This window comes from Callorhinus ursinus, unplaced genomic scaffold, assembly GCF_003265705.2.
Source record: "Callorhinus ursinus isolate GAN/ISIS: 27379988/994484 unplaced genomic scaffold, GSC_fseal_2.0 scaffold46, whole genome shotgun sequence".
Lineage (NCBI taxonomy): Eukaryota > Metazoa > Chordata > Mammalia > Carnivora > Otariidae > Callorhinus > Callorhinus ursinus.
In genome coordinates, this window is record NW_027397108.1 from 5,455,364 (window position 1) to 5,477,626 (window position 22,263).

The 22,263-nt window shown below is 49.7% G+C and overlaps 1 protein-coding gene across 1 annotated transcript in view; it reads left to right on the plus strand.

The window, feature by feature from the left end:
* The window catches only part of PLCG2 (phospholipase C gamma 2), a 139,021-nt gene that overhangs the window by 98,602 nt on the left and 18,156 nt on the right, over positions 1–22,263 (plus strand). Inside the window, exons 22-31 of the mRNA XM_025860437.2 lie at positions 1,803–1,912; positions 4,898–4,994; positions 6,328–6,394; positions 7,177–7,334; positions 9,220–9,322; positions 10,573–10,782; positions 12,038–12,183; positions 12,750–12,864; positions 13,713–13,880; positions 18,658–18,746. Coding sequence (XP_025716222.1) covers positions 1,803–1,912; positions 4,898–4,994; positions 6,328–6,394; positions 7,177–7,334; positions 9,220–9,322; positions 10,573–10,782; positions 12,038–12,183; positions 12,750–12,864; positions 13,713–13,880; positions 18,658–18,746 — 1,263 coding nt within the window. The remainder of the gene's footprint in view (positions 1–1,802; positions 1,913–4,897; positions 4,995–6,327; positions 6,395–7,176; positions 7,335–9,219; positions 9,323–10,572; positions 10,783–12,037; positions 12,184–12,749; positions 12,865–13,712; positions 13,881–18,657; positions 18,747–22,263) is intronic.

Genomic DNA, 22,263 nt, shown 5'->3' on the forward strand with positions numbered 1-22,263 from the left:
ATAATTCTTGCTAAGGAAGGGGCCCTGCTGACGGGCTCTGTGGAAATCAGAGATGAATTTCTTCTCTTCTTTTAGATTTATAATCCTCAGCCAATGCAAATCCCTTCCAGCAAGAAATGAAGGCTTGGAAGGATGTGGGCAAGGGGAGAGAGTGTGCAAAATTATTAGGGAACTTTTATTAGAAGTGAAGAAGGTGTCGGTAGTGAGGATGACATGGCCACCTGTCAGCCGGATGTCAGGGGATGGTGGACACTGTGGTAAACTGAGGAACTCACACCTCATCTTGAGGGCAGCTTATGCCCTGTTTGCACTCAGTTGCTACCTTTCCAGAGAGCAGGCCAGGTCTCCTGGTTTTGCAAGCCAATAATCTGGATATTTTACGTGAATTCTCCCCATTTTTAAATCCTGGCAACCAACCCAAGTTGTAGAGAAAATCTTCCTGTACCGAGACAAGTGAAACACGATGGTGGCTGAACGTGATCACAAGCTGCCAGACTAGGGGGGGAGTGCCTCACAAATAAAATCATTGCTGTTACTGTGATTGAAAATGGTTCAACAATAAAAAACACCAGTTTGAAAACAAGACCAATAATTAGCCCTGGTCTCACCATGCGAACTCACTCCCCGTCCGCGTTCCTGTTCCTGGGCCTTTGCCTGCACGGAGACGCATTTTGCAGCCCCCCTACCCCCCCCACCCCACGCACACCTGCCATTTGTATTCTGTTCACCTGCCCCTTGGTCCTGTGTGGGTTTCTCCATTGCTCATTTTCTTCATGACCATTCTTACTAAAACTGGTGAGCCAAGTAATTTAGGTGAAACACATGGACTGCAACTTTAACTTTTAAAAAAAGAATGTTTTTAATGTTGCAGAATATTCTGGGTGGCTGTGCCAGGTTAGCTGCATCCCGTCAGTGGCCATGTGGGTCATTTCTAGTCTTTGCTGTTCTGGTTAACATTAAAATGAACTTCACATGTGAGGCATTGGGCATCTTCTGCATTATTTCCTTTGGATGCGTTCTTGGAACTGGAATGACTAGATCAGCCCTAATGGGACATATGGATGACCACATAACAAGCATTGTCCTAAGCACTTGATAGTTCACTAATGCTCAGCAGCCCCATGTGTGGTGTGCTGTTTCTATGCCCACCGCACAGCCAGGAAGGTATGGAGCTGGAACTTGCACCCGAGCCATCTGGCTTGGAGGCATGTGCTGTTCGTCACTTTGTTGTGCCGCCTGCCACCCTCGGCATCCGATGGACGGGTCATTTCTCTAGTTAACGAAGGACCTGACATTAGGACCTCTCCTGCCCTCTGTCAGGCTGGAGACTTGCTCCTCATGGAAGCCATTATATGGCACCTCCCTTTGCCACTGGCTGTACCTTGCAGCCCTGGAGCCTGGCAGTGACCCGTGAAGTTCATGGGGGCAAGATGTATCCACCCTTGAAGGGAGATGCACAGGTAAAACCAGCTCTGGTTGGAACCTCTGGTTGGAAGTTCTTATGGCAGAGCTTCTAGAACCCACATTGCTTCTTACAGGACATCATGAACTATGGCAATAACTCACATTAACTGATTGATTTCTGAGCTCAGCCACTTAACAGCTGGTTGACCTTGGGCCAGTCCGCAACCCCTCTCCCTGGTGAGTTTGGCAGCTCTTTTGCAATGCAGTGCCCGCCCTCTACCAGCAGATGGCGCTGTAACCTTGGGCTGAAGCATCCTGTTTCCTAACGAGAACCAAGGCAGATGTCTCTCCGCTTCTGTCTCCCAGCCTAACGTTCTCCTCCTTCTTTTCCCTGAAAGCCTCAGAGAACCGTGAAAGCTCTGTATGACTACAAAGCCAAGCGAAGCGATGAGCTGAGCTTCTGCCGTGGGGCCCTCATTCACAACGTCTCCAAGGAGCCCTGGGGCTGGTAAGGCTGAGGGGGGCTGGGCCGCTTGCTGGATGAACTTGACCTATCCCTTCTTGCGGGCGAGGTTCAGGTGCTGGCTGAGCTCTGGACCCCCTTTGTCTGCCGTTCTGGGCTGGCTTTGACCTTTGTGCCTTCTCTGGGAAGGTGGCTTAAGACCTGCTCCATTCAGAAGTGTTGAGAACCATCTATTGCATCATATTACGTATCATTTTAGTTATAGCAGAAATTACCACTTAGGCCTTCCCTGGTGCCGAGGGCCGTGCTAATTGCTTTCATATGTTCATATGTGGTCTCTCCAGATTCTCGGTATGACCCTCGGGGTTGACTGTGGGTACCCCCACTTTACAGAGGTGGCAAATGGGGCTTTCTAAGGTTGTATAGCTATGAACTAGTGCAGACTCTTCCCATTATGTGAGCCTGTGTGTTGCTGTAAATTCAAATTCTTAAGCTATTGCTTGGTCCTGTGCAGTGGCCCTACCCTGGATGGAAGCAGGGACATTTTTAGGCCAGAGCTCCCTGGGTGTGTGCCAGGGTTCAGCTACCTCTTCTCCCTCTCCACCTGGGAAAAAGTTTCGCTGCCCATCCATAAGTCCCCGGGTAGGTGATCTTGTAGGATTATTTCTTACCATAGAGCAAGAAGCACCTTGCAAGTGTGGCATCCCTTTTTCCCGTAAGACAGTGGGGCCTGAATTAGAGATCTGAATGGCGGCTTGAATTGAGGGCCTCTTTGTGTCAAGAACTATTTTAAAAACTTCATCTGAAAGAACTTACTTAAACCCACACAGTGACCCTGAAAGGTTACCTGCATTTTACAGATGAGGAAACTTGAGGCACAGACAGGTACAGTAGCTTCGCCAGGGCCATCCAGCAGGCTGGGACTCGAAGCCAGGCCTTCTGACTCCAAAGCCCATACTCCTAACTTGATTTATGTACTAGGGTCAGGGGTTTCAAAGTTTTTTGTTTGTTCATTTTTTTTTTTTTTTTTTTTGAGAATGCCCTTGTTCTAATCCAAATTTTACCTGGGTCCCCAGAGTCAAAAGAGAATAAGTAACAACAGAGTGATGTGCTGAAGCTGGGGGTGGGGGCCTGGAGCTCCTGCTTGTAGGCTCCCAGCCTCCGCATGCCAACTGTGTTGTCGTCCACCTGTCTCTCCCTGAGGGGCACGGCCAGGATCCGGGTCTCCCCTGGACCCACCCGCCCTGTACCCTGCCTCTGTCGAGGCCCCAGTTCTGGGTGTGTGGGTGACTTTTTGGGTAGACCTTTGTGTTTGGGTGACAAGTTGTGGGTAGACCTCTTTAAAGCACACACTTTTCCATGTGTGGAACTGCCTCCTGCCTTTCCACACGTCTGAAGTGGGGTGCTCTAAATTTCCAGGGCTCGTGAGATGAGCTGAGAGTCTGGTGTAAGTGCCTTTGGTGAGGGGCTGTGGGTGAACTGCCTGCCGAGGTCCCCTGGTTTCTTTCGCTCTGGGGGCAACAGCACCATCTAGTGGAGCATCGTCCACCTTTTTGTGCGTCCTCCCAACCTACTGCCCATATGGCTAGGGGACTGAATTGGTATTGCCCAAACTGGGATGCATTTTAGAGCAAAAGGAATGTTATTGTCAATAATTACACCTGGACAACAGGTATGAACTTAATTCTGGGCAAACGGTACATATGGTCAGCATGGATATAGCCAGTGTTTGCGTGAAAGGGGTCTGGAGAAACGGATGGGATGAGGGTGTCTGGCAGTCCTCTTTCCACCAGGCCACAGGGCAGTCGGTCCTCACTCTGCTTACTCAGGTCAGCAAACGTTTAGTAAGTGCTTCCCACCACCCCTGAGTACTGATTCGGTTAAGATCAAGAAACGGTCTCACATAGTGGGGAAGACGGACGTAGAAGTTATATAAAAGGCACAGACTGCCTCCCCAGTTGTGGGGACAGATGCCACGGGAGCATAGAGGAGGAACACTTGGCCTAGGTAGCAGTCAGGGAGGACTCCCTGGAAGAGGCATGCCTGAGCTGAGTCTCAGCTGGTTAGTAGGGACAAGCGAGATACAAAGGCATGGAAGCTAGGCAGCACGGCAGGGGCAGAAGGGTGGGGGCAACAGGCTGTCTAGGAGGAAGGTCAAGTTTGAGTCACAGAGAGGCAGGTGTTAAGGTCCAAGAGTCCATGGGGTCAGGCTAAAGCATCTACGCTTGATTCTGAAGACTTTGGCAGCTATGGGTGTGGCGTGGTCAGAGATACTTTCTGGAGAAAGAGCCCCCTGGCTGTAGACGGTACCCACGGCGGGGGGGCAGTTGGAGGGAGTGGCCCCGTATGCCTGGGCACTGCTTGGGGGGAGAACCTTAGAGGTGACCACAGTTTGGTGGAGTTGAGACACGTACATAGATCAGTTATGTTTCTTGTTATCAGTACTGTCACAGGGAAGAGAAGAAGATCAAGGGGAGCGGTATTTTAGCTGAGTAACAAGAACTAACATTGTTTGAGCACTTACTGTATACTGGGCACTGTTCAAAACACTCAGCATATGCAGAATCCTCTGGTCCCAATACAATCCTCTGAGGGAGGCACTGGGATTATTCCCATTTTACAGTTGGTGGTGGAGCTGGAATTTGATTCCAGGCTGTCTAGCTCCAGAACCTTCTTTATCTCTAAGTTCAAGCTTCTTGAAATGGGGTTGAGCTTGCTCTAGACTTGAGCTTTTGCCTCAGGTGGCCTCCGATGTCTACCTAAAGCATTAAAATTCTTGATGTACTTGACCAAACATTAGAATTGTGTTATGGGGAGGACACCAACACTCTACTCACGCATTGCTGATTAAAAAAAGCAGAGGATCCTTTGAAGTGCTCGGTTGTCACAGATAATGATCACCCCCTCTGGTCCCTTGGCCGCTTGCTGCCTCCCCCCACCCCCAACCGCAGCGGCTGGGATCTAACCAGCGGTGAGGGATCCGTAACGCGGCCCCACGAAGGCCTTTGGATGCCCTCTGTTTTCATCTAGGTGGAAAGGAGACTATGGGACCAGAATCCAGCAGTACTTCCCGTCCAATTATGTCGAGGATATTTCAACAGTCGACGTGGAGGTGCTGGAGAAGCAGGTGAGTCCGGGTCACCGCATGGGGAGACCTGCCCGTCCTGTTCTTCAAGGAATCTGCTGAGCTGTCTCCGCAGGCCTATGTCGCACATGCTGCTGCCGTGGGGTCCCTGTGGAGCAGCGGAACAGGGACACCAGGGTGACAGGGAAATTGGGATTGTCCCCCCAGTTGTGGGTGAAGGTCACGGTGACAAGCCCATCATGTTTTAATCAGGTTGTGCTGGGCTGGAAGGCTTTGCGTAGGCAGGAGAATTCCCTCTGGAGTGAAAATGGCCAAATGGGGAATCTGTCCTTTGCTTAAAGCAGCTTGCACATGAAACACATTGTGTGGCCGCCAGACATTCCCGAACGTGCTTGGTGTGAGTAAGCAGGGCGGGCCTAAGTGGAGGCGAATCCAGCCCTCCTGGTGACATTGCAAACATGGTTTCAGTCCCCTAACTGCCTCTTGCCCAGAAGGCCCAGAGAGCACCCGCGGGTAGGTGACCCCCTGCACCAAGGATGGACTCTCTCTAACGAGGACTCTAAGGCCTTTTCGAGCCCAAGGAATTTCCTAAGGGAGTTGGGGCAATCTGGGAAGACTGCATGGAGTAATGCACATCTGAGCCTTAGAAGTCAAGTTAGAGATCACCAGCAAGGCTGGCAGAAGGGAATTCCAGTGGGAGGTGCAGCCTAAACAAAGGTGTGGTGCTGGGACCGTGGCTGTGTTCAGCATGCTGGGCCAGAGGCAGGGATGCGACGCCTCAACCCCCTCCCCAGTCAGCATTTCCCTGGTGGAGGGGTCGGGGTGGGGTAGTCCACGCAATGAGCAGATGTGGTTCTGCCAGCTATGCAGAGAGCAAGATCTTCTCTGTTGCACCCGGGCCCTGGGATGCATCAAACGTGCACTGGCAGATGCAGCGGTAAGGCTGACCAGGGCCGATCCCAAGAGCATGGGCATCATGCCCCTAGGACCTGGGTTTGCTGCAGAAGGTTCTTGAGCTGGGCTTCAGGAGGCTAGCTGGCCCCCTTTCATAATAATGTCAGAATGAAGGTTGAAGCTATTTTTTGAAACCAGATCCATGGGAAGTGTTTCAGAACCTGTTCTAGAATTCACAGGGCTCGTTTTTACAGACTGGAAAACGAACCGCTGAACCTGCGGGCACCTCCTTGCCGCTGGGTCCCCATCGGCAACACGCTTCATTATTGAGCACTCTCCCCACGGATGTATCCTGTAATGAAAATGCATTTTAAACAGCTCCACAGGCTGTCTCTCTGCTAAACGGTGTGCCCTGGAAAACTGGTTGTCCTTTTATTCTTCCCGTTAAGACTAACGTGAGTTATGTCTTGTTTCTTCACAGATTATTGAAGACAATCCCTTAGGGTCTCTTTGTAGGGGAATATTGGATCTCAACACCTATAACGTCGGTACGTACACCTACGGGCGGAGGATGGATTCCCACCCACGTCCCCTACCGCTGGGCATTGGAAGCGCCCCAGGCAGGGAGGGGACTGCCGTCAGAGTCTGTTGCCTCACCTGTAACACGCATATAAAACGATTAGTACCCCTAAAAGGTTGTGATAGGGGTTAAATGAGATCCGGTGCATGTAATCTGCTTAAAATACCGCCTGGCCTACAAGAGCTCAGAGATCTTAGCCGATGATATTACTGAGCACATAATTTCTCCTCACATGGCCTTCTTTCTAGAAAACAATTTCTCTGCAGAGAGAATCTATCGCCTGCCTGTCTCCTAGCTTCTGGTGGGCACTGGAGATCCTTGGCGCTCCTGGGCTTGTGGTTCCAACGCTCCTATGTCTCCCTCTGTCTTTGGGGGCCGTCTTTCTTGTGTCTGTGTCTCAAATTTCCCTCTCTTTCTCTGGATTGGGAAATCCTAAATCCAGAAGGATCTCTTCTCAAGATCCTTAAGGACATCTGCAAGGATCCTCTTTCCAAGTAAGGTCATTTGTAGAGGTACGGCCGTTAGGCCGCAGACAGAACTTCTAGGGAACACGACTCGGCCCGCTCTCGGGCTGTGATGTAGGGGAGAGGCCAGACCCTGCCTGCCACAAGGCAGACGCCCCTGTCCCCACGGACCAGGCCTGTAGCTGCTATACTTGGGTTGGGTTTGTGCAGCACGTGGCTCGGGCAGCGTGAAGTCTGGCCTTCCCATCCAGGCCACTGAGGATTTTCACTGTTCTCCCTCACAAAGTGAAAGCCCCCCAGGGGAAAAACCAGAAGCCGTTTGTGTTTATCCTGGAGCCCAAGAAGCCGGGCGACCCCCCAGTGGAGTTTGCCACGGACAAGGTGGAAGAGCTCTTCGAGTGGTTTCAGAGCATCCGGGAGATCACCTGGAAGATGGACACCAAGGTGGGCACTTGGCTCAGCTGGGCTCACGCTGCAGAGGTGGGGGGCTGGGGTCCGGGCTCCGGAGGACAGGGTAGACATGGACTGGGGTTGGGCCACAGGTGTGCCGGTCATGGAGTGGAAAGGGACCCTGGCGGTCCCCTGGCAGGCTACGGCTAGTTTGACTCTCCAGGAGGCTCAGGGTAGAGTGATTATTAGGGGCCTGTCTGACCCTGCATAGCACTTACCACTGCTCTTACCAGCGAGAAATGCAACTTCGCTGGAAGGCTCTCCACCCCCGCAGGAAGGGTTCTGAAATCAAGCCTGGCTCTTCAGGGATTCTGCTTCTGATCTACATTCCTCCTTTAATCGGTTTTTACATCTGCGAACTCTCATTACACGTGAAGGTGAAGAAAACACCAGTCCACCGAACCCACCCAATTCCGAATCCTGCCCCTGGGCAGCACTGGCTGTATGAGGAGCTGGTGTGGGAACAGGGAAGAGCCCCTCTCCCCGCCCCCCAGTCCTGAGGACACCAACACGAGGAACACCCAGCTCACTGCTGGCTCCCTGCTTACATCTCAGTGGCCCTCGGAGGGGGGTACTCCAGTTAGCCTCATTTTCTGAGGCACAGAGAGATTATTCAATATGGCCAGTGGGCACAGCCAGTAAACAGAGGTCAGCATTTGAACCCATGTCTGATTCGAGTTCCTGCTGTCCTAACCAGGTGTTAGGAAGCCTCTCTCACCTAGTCATCAGCTGTCCCCTGAACACTTGCTACCGGCACATGGCTCCCTGGGGACAGCTTTAGGCATAAGTGGTGCATGGCCCCATTCCTTTCCTAGTCCTGGCTGGAGTTAACCAGGAAGGCTTCCTGGAGCAGGAATGATTTGGGTAGAGCCCAGAAGCAGGAGTGAGCTCATGGACTGGCAGAGGAAGGATGATTTTGGGGTGTGTGTACAGTGTGAGAGTAGGAGGTCATTGCTGTGGTTCAGAGGGACCCAGGATGTGATCTTGGGATTTTAGAAGAATCTTCTCCAGGAGATGATGTATAAAGGACAAAGCAAGGTGCTAACACGGGTGAGGTCCAGTGCAGAAGCATCTGGTCTCATCCCTGGCTTGCTGTGGAGCATGGATACGCTGCTCAGCCTTTGTGTACTGCAGTTTCTTTGCAAAATGGGCACAAATTCTCCCTCTCAGGGGAGATGGGGGCTTCCCTATGTAATACCCATCACACACTTAGCGTGTGAGGCCTGAGGCTAAGCAGCCCTATAAATGGTGAAGGGTATCATTTGCACATAATTTTCTCTCCAGGCTCCCCCTTGGCCAGAGGAAGAAAGAGTCAGAATTTGGGGAAACCTGAGAAGGTGGTCTGGTTTAGGGGGAAGCAAGCACTCATCCTTACACAGATGGAGATCGATTGCATAGTGTGTCCTCCAAGGGGAAATGGCATGGGGCTGGGGGCCTGGAGAGCTTTTGTCACAAGCTGTGATGGGTGAGGGCAGAGGTACCCTGCAGCAACGCGGGGGCTCAAACCAGGATGTGCAGCGCCCACGAGGCCGGGAGGTCGTGGGCTTTGAGAACTCTAACAATATGGTTTTAGGGGAATGGATGGGGCAGGAGTCTCAGAGCAGAGGGTTGAGGAGAGTGGGGTGCTGACACAGGGGACCCTCGCCCCCACTGCTGTTCTTGGGAGCTGTGCCCAGGGACCCAGCTAGCCCCCAGTTCTGGGTGGAAACGACGTAGGAATTTCGGAAGGAAGGAGAGGAGGGGTAGGGCAAAGGAACACTTCCAGCTGTATTAAGGATCTCAGCCTGCAGGAGGCCAAAAGGGGGTGGGGGGAGACGGGGTCCCGGGGAGGAAAATGCAGCCCAGCTTCAGGGCTGACGCTGGGGGCTGGCTCCAACAGGAGAACAACATGAAGTACTGGGAGAAGAACCAGTCCATCGCCATTGAGCTCTCGGACCTGGTAGTCTACTGCAAGCCGACCAGCAAGACCAAGGATAATCTAGGTATGGTCTCCCTGGGCTCTGCCCCAAACCTTCCCTGCAAAGCCTGGTTTCCTTTGGAGTCAGGGGCTGTCACAGGGCAAAGTGAGAGAGACTCCTGTTCCTTCTCCATGGCTCTAAGTGGAGTTTGTCGTCAGGGCAAGTGTGCAGCTGAAACGGGCCCTTCTGGGGTCTTCAGGAGGAAGACTCCCAGAAGGCACGTTAGTCTCCCCTTGATGCTCTGAGTTACAGCAAGCTTGATGGGAAAACCACCCCCCGTTTGCTCACTTGCAGTCCTGGCGGCCAGAAATCCAACTTCAGTGTCAACAGGGCTGCAGTCCAGGTGCTGGCAGGATCCTGCTCCGGCCAGAAGCTCGAGGGGAGAATCCGGGCCTTGCCTCTTCTAGTGGCTACTGGCATCCCCTGGCCTGTGGTCATATCTCCCTCTCCCTAATACACAGACCCTACCTTTAGGTCCCCGATAATCTCCCCCTTTCAGGCTCCTTAATTTAATCCGATCCGCAAAGTCCCTTTGCCAGATGAGTTACAGTCACAGGCTCCAGGAAGCAGGACCTCGAGGCTCTGGGGGCCATGGATCGTGCCAGAGAAGGATTCAAAAATGAATCTTCTCCAATCTCCAAAGGAGCAAGTTCTCTGCCCTAATGAGATCCTGTTCATCTTTTCCTCCCCCTTTGTTTGATCTCAAGCATCACTGATTCCAGGACGGAGGACCAGAGAAACAGCACTGAAGCCTAGTTACCAGGCACTGGGCAGCGGGTCCCTCAGAACCGGACTCAGCAGGGTTAGGGGCCGCCCGCCACAGGTGCACGTTGTTGTACCCCCTCTGATCCCACCCCTACCTGCAGGCAGTGGACTCTTCCTCCGCCGTGGTGCCTGGTTCACCCATCTTCTGCACAGTGTCTTTGAGGAGGAAACCAGATCCTAAGATCTCCTCCTGCTGATCCCTCCGGCCATCCCACCGTGTCCCCTTCTGTAACTGTACCACTCTGGTGTTTTGGGGCACAAGCCTGGTGGTGGTTTTAAACAAGAAGTAAATTACACTGATCCCAGAGTGAAAGCCTGTGGGCACACTGGGATCCTCGGAGGGCAAGGGTCCAGAGCAGTACTGGTTGTGGCAAGAGCATCCTAACCACTGGGCTGTCTTGGCTCTGAGGTTCCTGATTTCAGCTGACCACCTGCGCATCCAGCGGGGGCAGCAAGCGTTACGAAAATGCATCAGATGGAGTAAATGGCGTCTCCCTCTCTTTGTGCAGAAAACCCCGACTTCCGAGAAATCCGCTCCTTTGTGGAGACCAAGGCGGACGGTGTCGTCAGGCAGAAACCCATCGACCTCCTGAAATACAATCAGAAGGGCCTGACCCGTGTTTACCCAAAGGGACAGAGGGTGGACTCCTCCAACTACGACCCCTTTCGCCTCTGGCTGTGCGGCTCCCAGATGGTGGCACTCAATTTCCAGACTCCAGGTACAGGAGCACTGATGGTGGCATCGCTCCAGGCCCAGTCTGCTGGGGCCACCAGTGTGACCGGCTGTTCCAGAAGCCGTCAGGTTTCACCCAGCATGCTGGTATGAGGCCCAGCCGTTGAATGGAGTGATGGGACATGGGGCATTTGTATCTGGCAGGCTCTGAGATGGCAGGTGACCGACACGTTGCAGGGTGGCTTAAGGGAGAAAGGAAGCACTTGAGCTCATGTAATGAAAAAGCCCAGGAGTTGGCACCGAGCTTTAGGCATAGCTGGATCCAGGTGTTCGGTGGCCGTCTTCAGGGAGCTCTTCTCCTGGCCCAATCCTTCTTGGAGGGCTTCATGCACAGACTCTTGCAGAGATGTTCACTGCTGAGAAAAGCCCACACGCAAAACTTTTTGACACCAGTGGTGGTAGCAGCATAAATCTCAGCGTTGTGCTCTTTGGTTGATGGGTCTACGCATCAGTAGTCTCCTTTGTATCATTTTAACGTCTGTGCAGGATTCCACTGAATGGAACCCTAATCTATTTAACAGGTCTCCCCCACCAAGGCGCTTCTCTCATTTGCTCTTAAGGACGGCCCTGCCCTCTGCAAGCTTACATGAGCATCGCTGCACACACGGGGGAGGCCAGCGGCAGGACCGAGAGCTCAGAGTGCAGCTTCGGTCCCACCGCGTTGGCATTTGGGCCCACTTTCCTGCGGTGACCCACTGGACACCTGCACCTGTTGTGCCTGAGCTCCGAGGCCTCCCCAGACTGCCCTCCAGAGAGACCCTGGGTGGGAATGCGAAGTGGGAAAACGTTCGAATATACCTTTCCAGCAGTGACTTCCCTTATGGGGAGTAAAGTGAACCAGTTTTCCATGTATTTGGGAAGCATTTTTTCTGCAAACTGTTCGTGCTTCCTAGCGCATCTCGCTAACGGAGTGGAGGTATTTATAGCAACATCATCAGAACGCTTTCGTTTGCGGATCTTCCCCTGTCATTTGAGTTAAAATGATTTTTGTGTGTGTGCAGCCTATCTTAAGTGAAATTTTAAAATTAACTCAGAAAAAAAATTTAAGAAATTTTGAGCATTGAGTAGGTTTTAGTGTCATACTTAGAATGGTGTTCACCAGTTGGGATTTTTTTTGAAACGCATAATTTAACAACTGCCTGAAATTATTTTTGGAAACAGGTTTAAATCACCCCCTTACCTAGCACCACCGGCCCAAGAGGCTACGTTTTCTTACAGCTACAGTTCCCTTTCCTTCCCAGACAAGTACATGCAGATGAATCATGCCTTGTTCTCACTCAACGGGCAGACGGGCTACGTCCTCCAGCCTGAGAGCATGAGGTCCGAGAAGTACGACCCCATGCCACCAGAGTCCCAGAGGAAGATCCTGATGACTCTGTCTGTCAAGGTAACTCAGGCCTTCACCTCATGACACGTGTCAGCTTGTTGAAACCATCAACACCCAGTCACTGTTTCAGGATCTGAATTACAGGGCACCCCAGGGTGGCCAGTTTTAGGGGGCGAAAATTGTTAAAAATGCATCCAACTTTCAGACAATGTATCGTCTCTTTCTAAGAGTTCGGCTTTCTCCTCTTTTGGAAACTATGCAAGGTAGAGATTTGAATTGCATTTCTCATATGAGGAAGAAAAAAAATGCAGCTTGTGTAATGAAAAGTCTTTTTTTAAAAAACCACTTTCTCCTCTGTCCTTTCCTGGGCTGTCTCTGGAGGTTGTCTGTGGGCACAGGGGTGCGCATGTCTGTGCTCAGGGGAGGTCTATGGGTGTGAGATGGCATCAGGGTTCCGATCCTGGCTTCTCCAGCCCTGTTTCCCCATCCCTAAAAGGGAAGCAGTTGGGTGGTCCCCACAGAGGGTTGTCAGGCCGACTTGGACCTCCTGTGGTCTGACTCCAGCACCCAGACTGAGCTCTAAGCTGCACTGGAGAGAATTCCAGTACTTACCTTTGGTGTCCTAGGTTCTCGGGGCTCGCCATCTCCCCAAACTTGGACGAAGTATTGCGTGTCCCTTTGTGGAGGTGGAAATTTGTGGAGCTGAATATGACAACAACAAGTTTAAGACAACAGTTGTGAGTAAGTTGCATCTGGTGGGGGATTCTGTGTACTTTTATTGTCTGGAGCTTTTCCTTCATCCCTCATGCCTGCTACAGTTCAGCTCGGGGAGAGGGGAAACACAAGACCCCACGATTAACTAGTTGGACGGGTACCCAGTGCTGCTCTTTGCTGTCACTCACGTCGGGAGTCCTGGGCCAGCCCCCTGTGCTAGGAAGCCGGGGGGGGGGGGCCCTTTTGGGCCCACCCCCCCCCCCCCAGCTTTATCTACTGTGTCCAAGGCGAGGAAGCAGAGACACAGAGCGTGTGGCTGACCCACAGGCTGCTGCCTCACCTGGGTGATTTTATCCCTCCAAGGGGAGGGAGACCCCGAAGCGAGGAAGAAATGGTCAGTGTTTTAAGGTCTGGGACCACTGCCCCTGGTACCAGTGAAACTGGCATTTCACAGGGCCGGGGGGTGGGGGCGGCTGTTGCCCTTGCTCCATGAGGCTGGTTCACCTCAACAACCCCAGAACCCCATCCATTCTACCTCTTCAGAGAGCCAGACCCCCTCCCCTGCCCAGAGGAGCGGTATAGCTCCCCACTCTGATCTCTTCCAAACCTCCCCGTTCCCGGCTCTCCCAGCCCTACCCTACCCCAGGGAGCCGAGATGGCAACTGTAGCATTTTCTCTGCTTACTAAGGGCCAGACCTGTGACAACAGCTTTTCCAGGACCGCTACTGGAAAAATAAGTATTTCTTAGATCTTGGCATCAATGCATACTTATAGGGCTGCTAAGGACATTCCAAAAGCCAAGGGATAAGACAGGTGGTTTTACCAGGAGGGGGTAGGACCAGTGGAGCCTCTGCTGAGCCTCGATCTCCTTCCAGATGACAATGGCCTAAGCCCTGTTTGGGCTCCAACACAGGACAAAGTGACCTTTGAAATTTATGACCCCAACCTGGCGTTTCTGCGCTTTGTGGTCTATGAGGAAGATATGTTCAGTGATCCCAACTTCCTTGCCCACGCCACTTACCCCATCAAAGGAATCAAATCAGGTAAGATGTTTTAATTAAGATGTTCTGTTTGGGCCAGCATCACTTTTGGTCTGTGCTGCTGGCTTTAGAAAAAATGAAGACACATTCTTCCTGGTTTTTATTAAATTGTTGCAAAATTGATTGGGTGGCTTGGACAGCTGATCACATAAGGTTGTCACCATGAGCAGGCGTCAGGCCTGTGTGTGCAAAGCTGGATTAGTGGCTTGTCCACCTGGCAGTGTAGTTAGGTCTCATTTTGAAAGGCTAGCGGCTGCGGTATGCATCTCCCACTCTGCTGGGCCTGCACTGTGCCCGGGTGGGAAGAAAAGGGCTCTGAGCAGTCTCAGATCTGCCTCTTCCCATGTCAACAGAGCTTCACTTTCCCTATTCCATAAAATTGGAATGGTTGATAAATCTCCAGTTGTGAGTGCCTGGGTGGCTCCAGTCAGTTAAGCATCTACCTTCGGCTCAGGTCATGATCTCGGGGTCCTGGGATCAAGCCTGCTTCTCCCTCTCACCCCACTTGTGCTCGCTCTGGCGTGCACACGTGCTCTCTCAAAATCTTTAAAAACGCAAAAAAACAAACTGAGTCCCATCCCCTCCAATGCAGTAAGATAGACCACCCCCCCGCCGCCGCCCAGGGAGGAGATTTGGGACGCCTGAGCTTGATGCTGCTTTGTAAATGTGGCTACCCTTATCTTGTATAGTTTCTCTGCTTTTACTCTCCTGATGGATTGTGTGTGTCACGTTTGACAAACAGGCCCTCACTGGATGCTGAATTGTCTTTTCCCCTTTCCTTAGCATTTCTGAGGCATGAGCCATAAGATCATAGATCCTTCTGGAGTCCTCATGAGGTCACTGTTCCCCAAGGATCATTTTTCAAGAGAAACAGATCACTCATTTTAGTGGTTTATATACCAATATAGGCTTTTTTCTTGATGTTGTTTGGAAACCTTGTGTTTTGTTTCCTTTGTTTTTTTTCTAAACTTGAAACGTATCAGATATTCCCTAAATTTCTACCTTTCCTAGTATCCTAAATGTGATCGTTTCTGGCACCTGCCCAGCTAGCGAGGTGCTTAGAAAATGCAGGTCGCTGGGCCCGTTCCTAGGCACTCGGCTCCCCCTGGGGACGGGGGTTGGCAAGAAGGTGCAGGTTTCGCCAGCTCCTCAGCGGGCACTTCGAGAGGACTGAGCTGGGCTGCTCATCTTACCATCCAGGAAATAAATTCCTAAGTGCAGGAGTAGATGAAGAACTTATAGAGAACATTATGAAGACGGCTGTTCCTATAGTATTCACGTGTAAGTCCCCACAGTCTGATATTTGGCAACCCCTCTTGGTTAACTTGCCGACTCCATCAGCTACTTTAAACCCAGCGGCGAAGCTGCAATTCTGTCATGTGCCCTTTTACAATACCAGACAAACGAAGCTTAAGATAGCTTGCTCTCTATGTTAACTGTGTCTTCTTACCCCACCTCCCCTGGGCTCACACTGCTCTGCTGTCAGGACCTCGTTACCATGTCCTCTTGAAGGACAAGGGATGTGAGCTTTGTAGTTGCTCCTAATGCCTGGGAGAGAGGTCAGAGTTGATGAACCCTCCCTTATCTTGCCAGCCAAATTGTGTCCGTTAATCTAGAAAATGCTAGGGATTAGCTTGGAGATTTAAAATACAAAGAACAGGAGCACCTGGGTGGCTCTGTCAATTAAGCGTCTGCCTCTGGCTCAGGTCGTGATCTCAGGGTCCTGGGATCGAGCTCAGCGTTGGGCTCCCTCTCCTCTCTCTCTCTCCTATCAATAAAATCTTTTTTTTTTTTTTTTAAATAACAGTATGTCATAGATGATGAAAAATGTGACCCTTCCCCCAGCTGTCAGAATGGTAAGGACCTTGTCTCATTCCTGTGCAATTTCCAGCAAGGCCTGGCACATCCATAATCAGGGAAGGAGTGAAATTTCGCGTAAGGCATTGGGACCCTTCTGAACTCACAAATACACTCTTCCCATTGTCGTTAGGGATGCACTTAAGCTTTTGAGCCAGATGGAGCTCAGAAAGAAAGGAAAACATCATTCATTGCGTTTTGGGCCTTAAACTCTTTAATCCTTGCAGCAGTGCTGTGAAAGAGGTTTTATCATCTCTGCTTTTTAAACATGAGCGTTTTGGGGCCTAGAGATGTTCATTAACTTGCTCAAGGTCACACACCTGTAGTACCATAGCTGGGCTGCAGACCCAGGAATGTCTCACTGCACACTCCACGTTCTTCCTACTTTGCAGGCATCCCCTACTCCTAATAAGCCAAAATACTGACCGTGCTTCAAAAGAGGTCTCTATTTCCCTTTCGTCTATGACACAACCCAGATCAACAAGGATAACACAGAACCAAACTTTCTGGTGAAACTGGAAAACACCCTTCCACCCTAACCCCAAGATGCGTGAAGGCCGCTCATGAAATGAGACCTGGCCATTGAAAGGAGGAATGTGGGGGTGGGGCTCACTTCTCCAAATCTGGAGGCACCTGCTGAGTATTGGTTCTAAGCAAAAGGGCACTGCCACGTCACTGGAGTGTAGGGGCCATCTGATAGCCTTCCCAATACCATGGAGCACTCAGCAGTCTAGAACATTCTAAAAGTCAATCAACACCTACACGGACTTCTTCTACACTGTCCCCAGACCAGCCCTTAGAGATGTAGAATCTCAGGCCCCACGCCATGCCCCAAGCAGAATCTGCACTCTAATAAGATTCCCATAACATTAAAGCTGGAGGAGCACTGGACTAGACTGTGGGAATGCTGTAGGTATCCAGGCAAAAAGCCAGACCAGCAAACGAGCCAAGAAAAATCACCTCACCTAGAAGGCAAGAGTAGGTCAGCCATGTCCTCAAAACGCTCCGGGGAAAGGTTTGACCTGAGAGTTTTATCCCCAAACTGTCACTCAAGTGTAAAACCAAAGAATGGATGCGTTCAAGTATGTGCCATTCGAGGACGGTATGTCTCGTGAGGTGGTATTAAAATGAGGACAAGGTTAGCCAACGAAAACACTGATAGAGAAGTCCAATAAAAAGGTGGTGAGCACTGGACATGTGAAATTTACACACAATGAAATGCACAAATTTTCAATTGGAAGAACACTGAAAACAAGTATTGAGCTCCAGCTCATGAGATGCATGCCAACGTATACAGGAGGAAGTGTACAGATGTATTCATCTCACTTTGAAATATATATACACCTGTATGCTAGATGGAGGAATGGATAAATGTGATTAAAAAAAAAAACAGTAAAAGGTTAATGGTAGGATCTAGGTGGCTGGTATACAGGTGTTCCTTGTAATATTACCTTAGCTTTGCTGTATGTTTGAAAACTTTATAACCAAGTCTCCCTTTGTGGAAGAATTATGGTTACAAAATTAAACACAATAGAGCTGACCCCTCAACAATGTGGGGGTTGGGGATGTCCATCCCTCAAGCAGTCCAAAAGCCACCTAGGATTCTTGACTCCCCCAAAACTTACTAACAGCCTATTGCTGACTAGAAGCCTTATAACAGTCTATTAACACACACTTTGTGTTTTATACTGTATTCTTAAGGCTAGAGGAGAGAATACGTTAATACATTTACATTACCATACTTATTGGAAAACAATCTGTGTATAAAGTGGACCTGCACAGTTCGAACTTGTTTTGGTCAAGGGTCAACAGTATTTACATGCAGTATCTTGTAGAGACAATAATTCAGCTAACCCAAATTAGGGGAAGGAAGGAAAGAGGAGGTGTGGGCTTGCAATAAGCACATCAACTTCCTCCCCTGAGCTAGTGGGGAGGGAGAGCGGGATTAGTCAAGTGATACTGTTAAAGGTTCTCCAAGAGAAGAAAGAATAACAGGACAAGCCAAAACCTGGATGGTGGAAGACACAGAGGGTGCAGTGTGAGTGCCCTAATTCAGGCATTGCTTGTCTGGAAGAATCAGAAGACAGAATGCTAATAAAAAGCTTTTGAGACAAACTAGGGCCACATCATCTCCAAGATACAATGTTAAATGAAAACCATACATTACTATCATTAGTGACTTAAAAGAAACTCAAGACAGTATCTCGGGGAGATACTGTTGAAAGTGGCTCCTTCTGGGAGAAGGGATTAATAGTGGGTAGGAACGAGACTTCAGCTTTGACTATGTATTTGTTGTGACTAAATTAACACAAGCAAATCAACCAACTTTTGAGATGTGTTGTCTTAAACATTACTTAATGAGGGGAAATCAGCTCTACCTCAACCCTCCCCCCTAAATAAGAAGAAACACTTAAATGAGTGTCCTAATTATAAAGAAAGGCTTTCAGAGGAGGATCAATACTGCTATGCTCTGCCAAGGGACAGATTTCCTCCTATTGGAAATCTTTCAGGATGAAACAGCGCCCCCCGCATCCTACCCTTCGTAAAGGCGGACACAGAGGAGGGGAGACAAGGGTGCATTACTCCTGTGAGTCTTTTGGCCTCTGGCGGACTTAGGGAATTGAACCATAGCTGCAGTCCCTCTAAATGTGTGACGTTCTGTACATTTTTCTTTCTTTCAAGTGGATGATTTTCATTTCTACATGGCTGAGATCTTTGCACTTCTCTGTGTGGGCCCATCCATTGGGGCTGCATTCTGGAGCCTCTCTTCCGAGCCATCAGGAAGGGACCTCTGGTTTCCAGAAAGTCAGCCACCAGCTTACCTGCGCCTGGCACTGGACATACGATCCCTGGGTACCCTAAGAAAGCTAAGGTCTGACCTTAATGGCCTGTATTTGCATTGCTTTTCCATTCTCTGCTGCAGGATTCAGATCTGTTCCACTGAAGAACGGATACAGTGAAGACATTGAGCTGGCTTCCCTCCTGGTTTTCTGTGAGATGCAGCCAGTCCTGGTGAGTGAAGAAACGCCAGCTGGGGTTCCCTGAGCTGTGTCCGCTGGTGAGGTGGAAATGGCCTATGGGTTTGGTTGGCTGATGGACTTAAACCCGTTGGGAAATAACTAGCGGGACATGCCACATCATAAAAGAATTCCTCCATAGTCCCAGGTTTTTCCTTCCAGCATCCTTCCTTCTTGGAGAATGCCATATGATTCTTTGAGTTGGTCATGTAGTTGGAAAGCTGAAGCTCTTGGGAAGTTCCATATAGTTTCATTTCAGCAAGCAGAGTCAAGCAAGATAATGCTCTTTTAGAGAAGCTCATCTTTCCTGGGTGCTTTTCCCCCCACTAATGGTCTTGGAAGTCCCTTCAGAAGGGCTGAGAGCATCCACCAAGGTCTTGTTGTGGCCTGTGCTGGGGAAGCACGTTCATAGGGATGGGCACTACTTTTGTCCTTCTCTTTGCTCCTGGAGGACTGCCACCTTGGTCCTTTTGTCAAGACCTTGAAGATACATAGTCTCTCCTTTGATTAACCAGTTTGGAGAGGGTGGGAGGGGGGAGGGATTGGCCTCAATGAACGCAGCACCAAGCTGGGATAGTTCAGGTCTCGGGTTGACAGTGGGAGACTATCTGGATATGTGAATTTGGAGCTGCACAATCCTCCTGACAGCCCCTCCCACAGAATGGGACCCACTTGGCATGTGTTTTTGCAAGACCTCATGATGTGGTCAATCCACCCTTCTAAGATCTTTCCATTTCCCTACCACAAAACTCAGCCAAAACTCAGCCTGGGCTGGATGAGTGTGTGGTCACCCCACCTCTCTTTGGCTAAATTAGAAAAACCATGGTTCTGGACCCTAGTGGGCTGATGTGGCCTTGGTCATTGTGCCTGGATATGCATCTTTTCACTTCCCGGTTGTTCTCTGGGTAGAGAAATCACAGCCTCTCACTTGTTGTTTGGCTCTAAGAACTACACAGGGATTTGGAAGTTGCTTATTTGGCAACTTCCAGAATAGAGCTGAGAACCATCTAACGGGGAAGGGAGATGGCAGGGGTAGAGATGCCTTTTAACAGCTGTAGCCATAGTCCGTGCAGTAAAAATTCATGAACTTGACTCAGAGGAGAGAACATTAGGCTTTTCTGCATAGCTGTCTGCCTTACATTCAGTTTTTGCAACCTTGCTAGTTTTCCACTTCAAAGCATTTTATTAACATTGAAATGCAAGAGGGTGCAAAGGTAAGGACAGACAGAAAGCAGTAAAAGCAGAAAGCAACACTTAAAAGGCACAGTTCTTTGGTGGCCAAAGACCCTCAGTGACAGCCAGAGGTATCACTTGTGTTGGTATAAGATAGGCTCCTGATGACAAAGTTGTGTCTTGAAAACACAAGGCGATAGATAATGCGAAGTTTTCCATTCTGAAATAAATTTGACATATCCGTGGCTTTAGACTCAAAATAAATGTTTCCATATGAAGTGAATAGTCACTTGAACCTTGAATGATGGATAAAAAAAAAAAAAAAATCACCTTTCTTGATTCTTACTGTGATAGCAGTATTTGGTTCTGAAAGGACAACTCCGTTAGTCATCAAGTCCTTGGTGAGAACGCCCAAGACTTAATTAAATGGCTCTTAAGTCGATTTATCACCAGTAAGACTGAGTTAAGTCCATTAAAAAGACCTAAGCCAGAATACATTATTTTGTATAAATGGCTGAACACACACACACAATACCCAGATTTTGCCTACTTTACACTCTTATAATTTGGGGGAATAGACGAGCAGATCCAGTAAGCATTTGGTTTGATTTTCTCTTCCTAGGCCAGTGCCTTTTTTATGTAAGTGTAATAATAATACAAATCCTTGTGTCCAGTTTCTTTTTTAAACTCTGGTATTCTTCACATTCGGGACCAGATCACCCTTTGTGGTGGGGGCTGCCCCCTGCATTTGGACTGTTGAGCAGCATCCCTGTACCTTGTATAACAACCGAACTATCTCCAGACATTGTTCCATGTCCCCTGGTTGGCAAAGTTGTCCTTGTTGAGAACTGCTTAGTGAAATTATCAACACTTTTCATACCGTTAACCTAATCTTATTTGCACTTAAATGATGGACAGGTTTTTCCATCGAGTGGACTGACCATAGATTAATCACCATTCCCCCAGTTGGGCATTTATGGAATCCACTGAGAAATAAGGCTTTCGTGAAATTTGTCACGTGATTACTATTTTCCTTCTTTAATTCAGAATTTCTTAGGATTGATTCCCAGATATGGGATCAATTTATTTATTTAAGATATTATTTGAGAGAGAGGCTGACCACGAGCAGGAACAGTGGGGAAGGCAGAGGGAGAAGTGCAGACTCCCCGCTGAGCAGGGAACCTGATGTGGGGCCTGATCTCAGGACCCCCGGGATCGTGACCCAGGCTGAAAGCAAACACTTAACTGACTGGGCCACCCAAGCACCCCTGGGATCAGCTTATTTAGCAGAATGGTAAACCTATAAAATGGAATTAGTAAGCTTGAAGACCCCTGGCTTAGTCAAGCTTACTTCTCCCTGGGCCACAGAAGGATCTGGGATTCTGTTGCCTGGGGAAAGGCAACCAGCATTTCCTTGCTGTGTATGTAAAGCCCATCTGCAGACATTTCATGGAAAAATGATGTGATAAACTTGGTTTCAGATGGAGACGGGGATGGGGCAGCCTCGGTCTAGACGTTGCTCTACAAAGCTTTGTAAACAACTTGGAAACATTATAAATAATTTGGTAACACCAGCAGCAGAGAAACTTTTAGTACATGTTTAAAAGAAAATGTATTTGTCTAGATGTAGCTTCCTCCATGCTGGAAGACTCCTGGGAGGGGGCTGTGGGGACCACCCCGTGGAGCACGGCAGGAAGTGAGGGCAGGGTGGAGGGTGCCAAGGGGAACGTGAACGCGCCCAGATCTGCTCTCTGAAGGAGTTTTGGCAGAAAAGGTGTCTGAGCTCATTTCAGCGGATGGTTTTTAAGCTTTAATTCCACATCCGTCCCCTGGTTCTCAGGCACTCAGAGGTGCCATTTGGAGTTTCCGCCCCACGGTGTGACGAGGTGTCTCTGGGGAACTGAGCTGGGGTGTGTGGGAGACCTGGGCTTTCTCCTTGCCCAAGGTCAGACCTTGTTTTAGTTATTACCGTATCCTCTGTCATGCCAGGGAGAGACTCTGGGAAACAGCCTCACAAAAGACTTCTCTGAGCCAGTAATTGATCCAGTGAGGGCTGGATGGAGTTTAAAGCTCCAGAAAACAGTCAATGAGCACTTCAAGCTGCTTCTCAAGAAGCCATTGACATGTCACAATTGCTTTATCAATGCTCAGTCCTTTGCCTTGTTAGTGGCATACATGGTTTACAAAAAATCTTTTCAGTGCCGTTTTATTACCTACTACACTTGAGAAGTAGTAAAACAAAGGGGGAAGAGGGTGAAAAAAATCCCCTTAAGCTACCCATACCTAACCACGGGGAGCATTTGGGCCGATTTCCTCTTTGCACATGGTAGATCCACAGT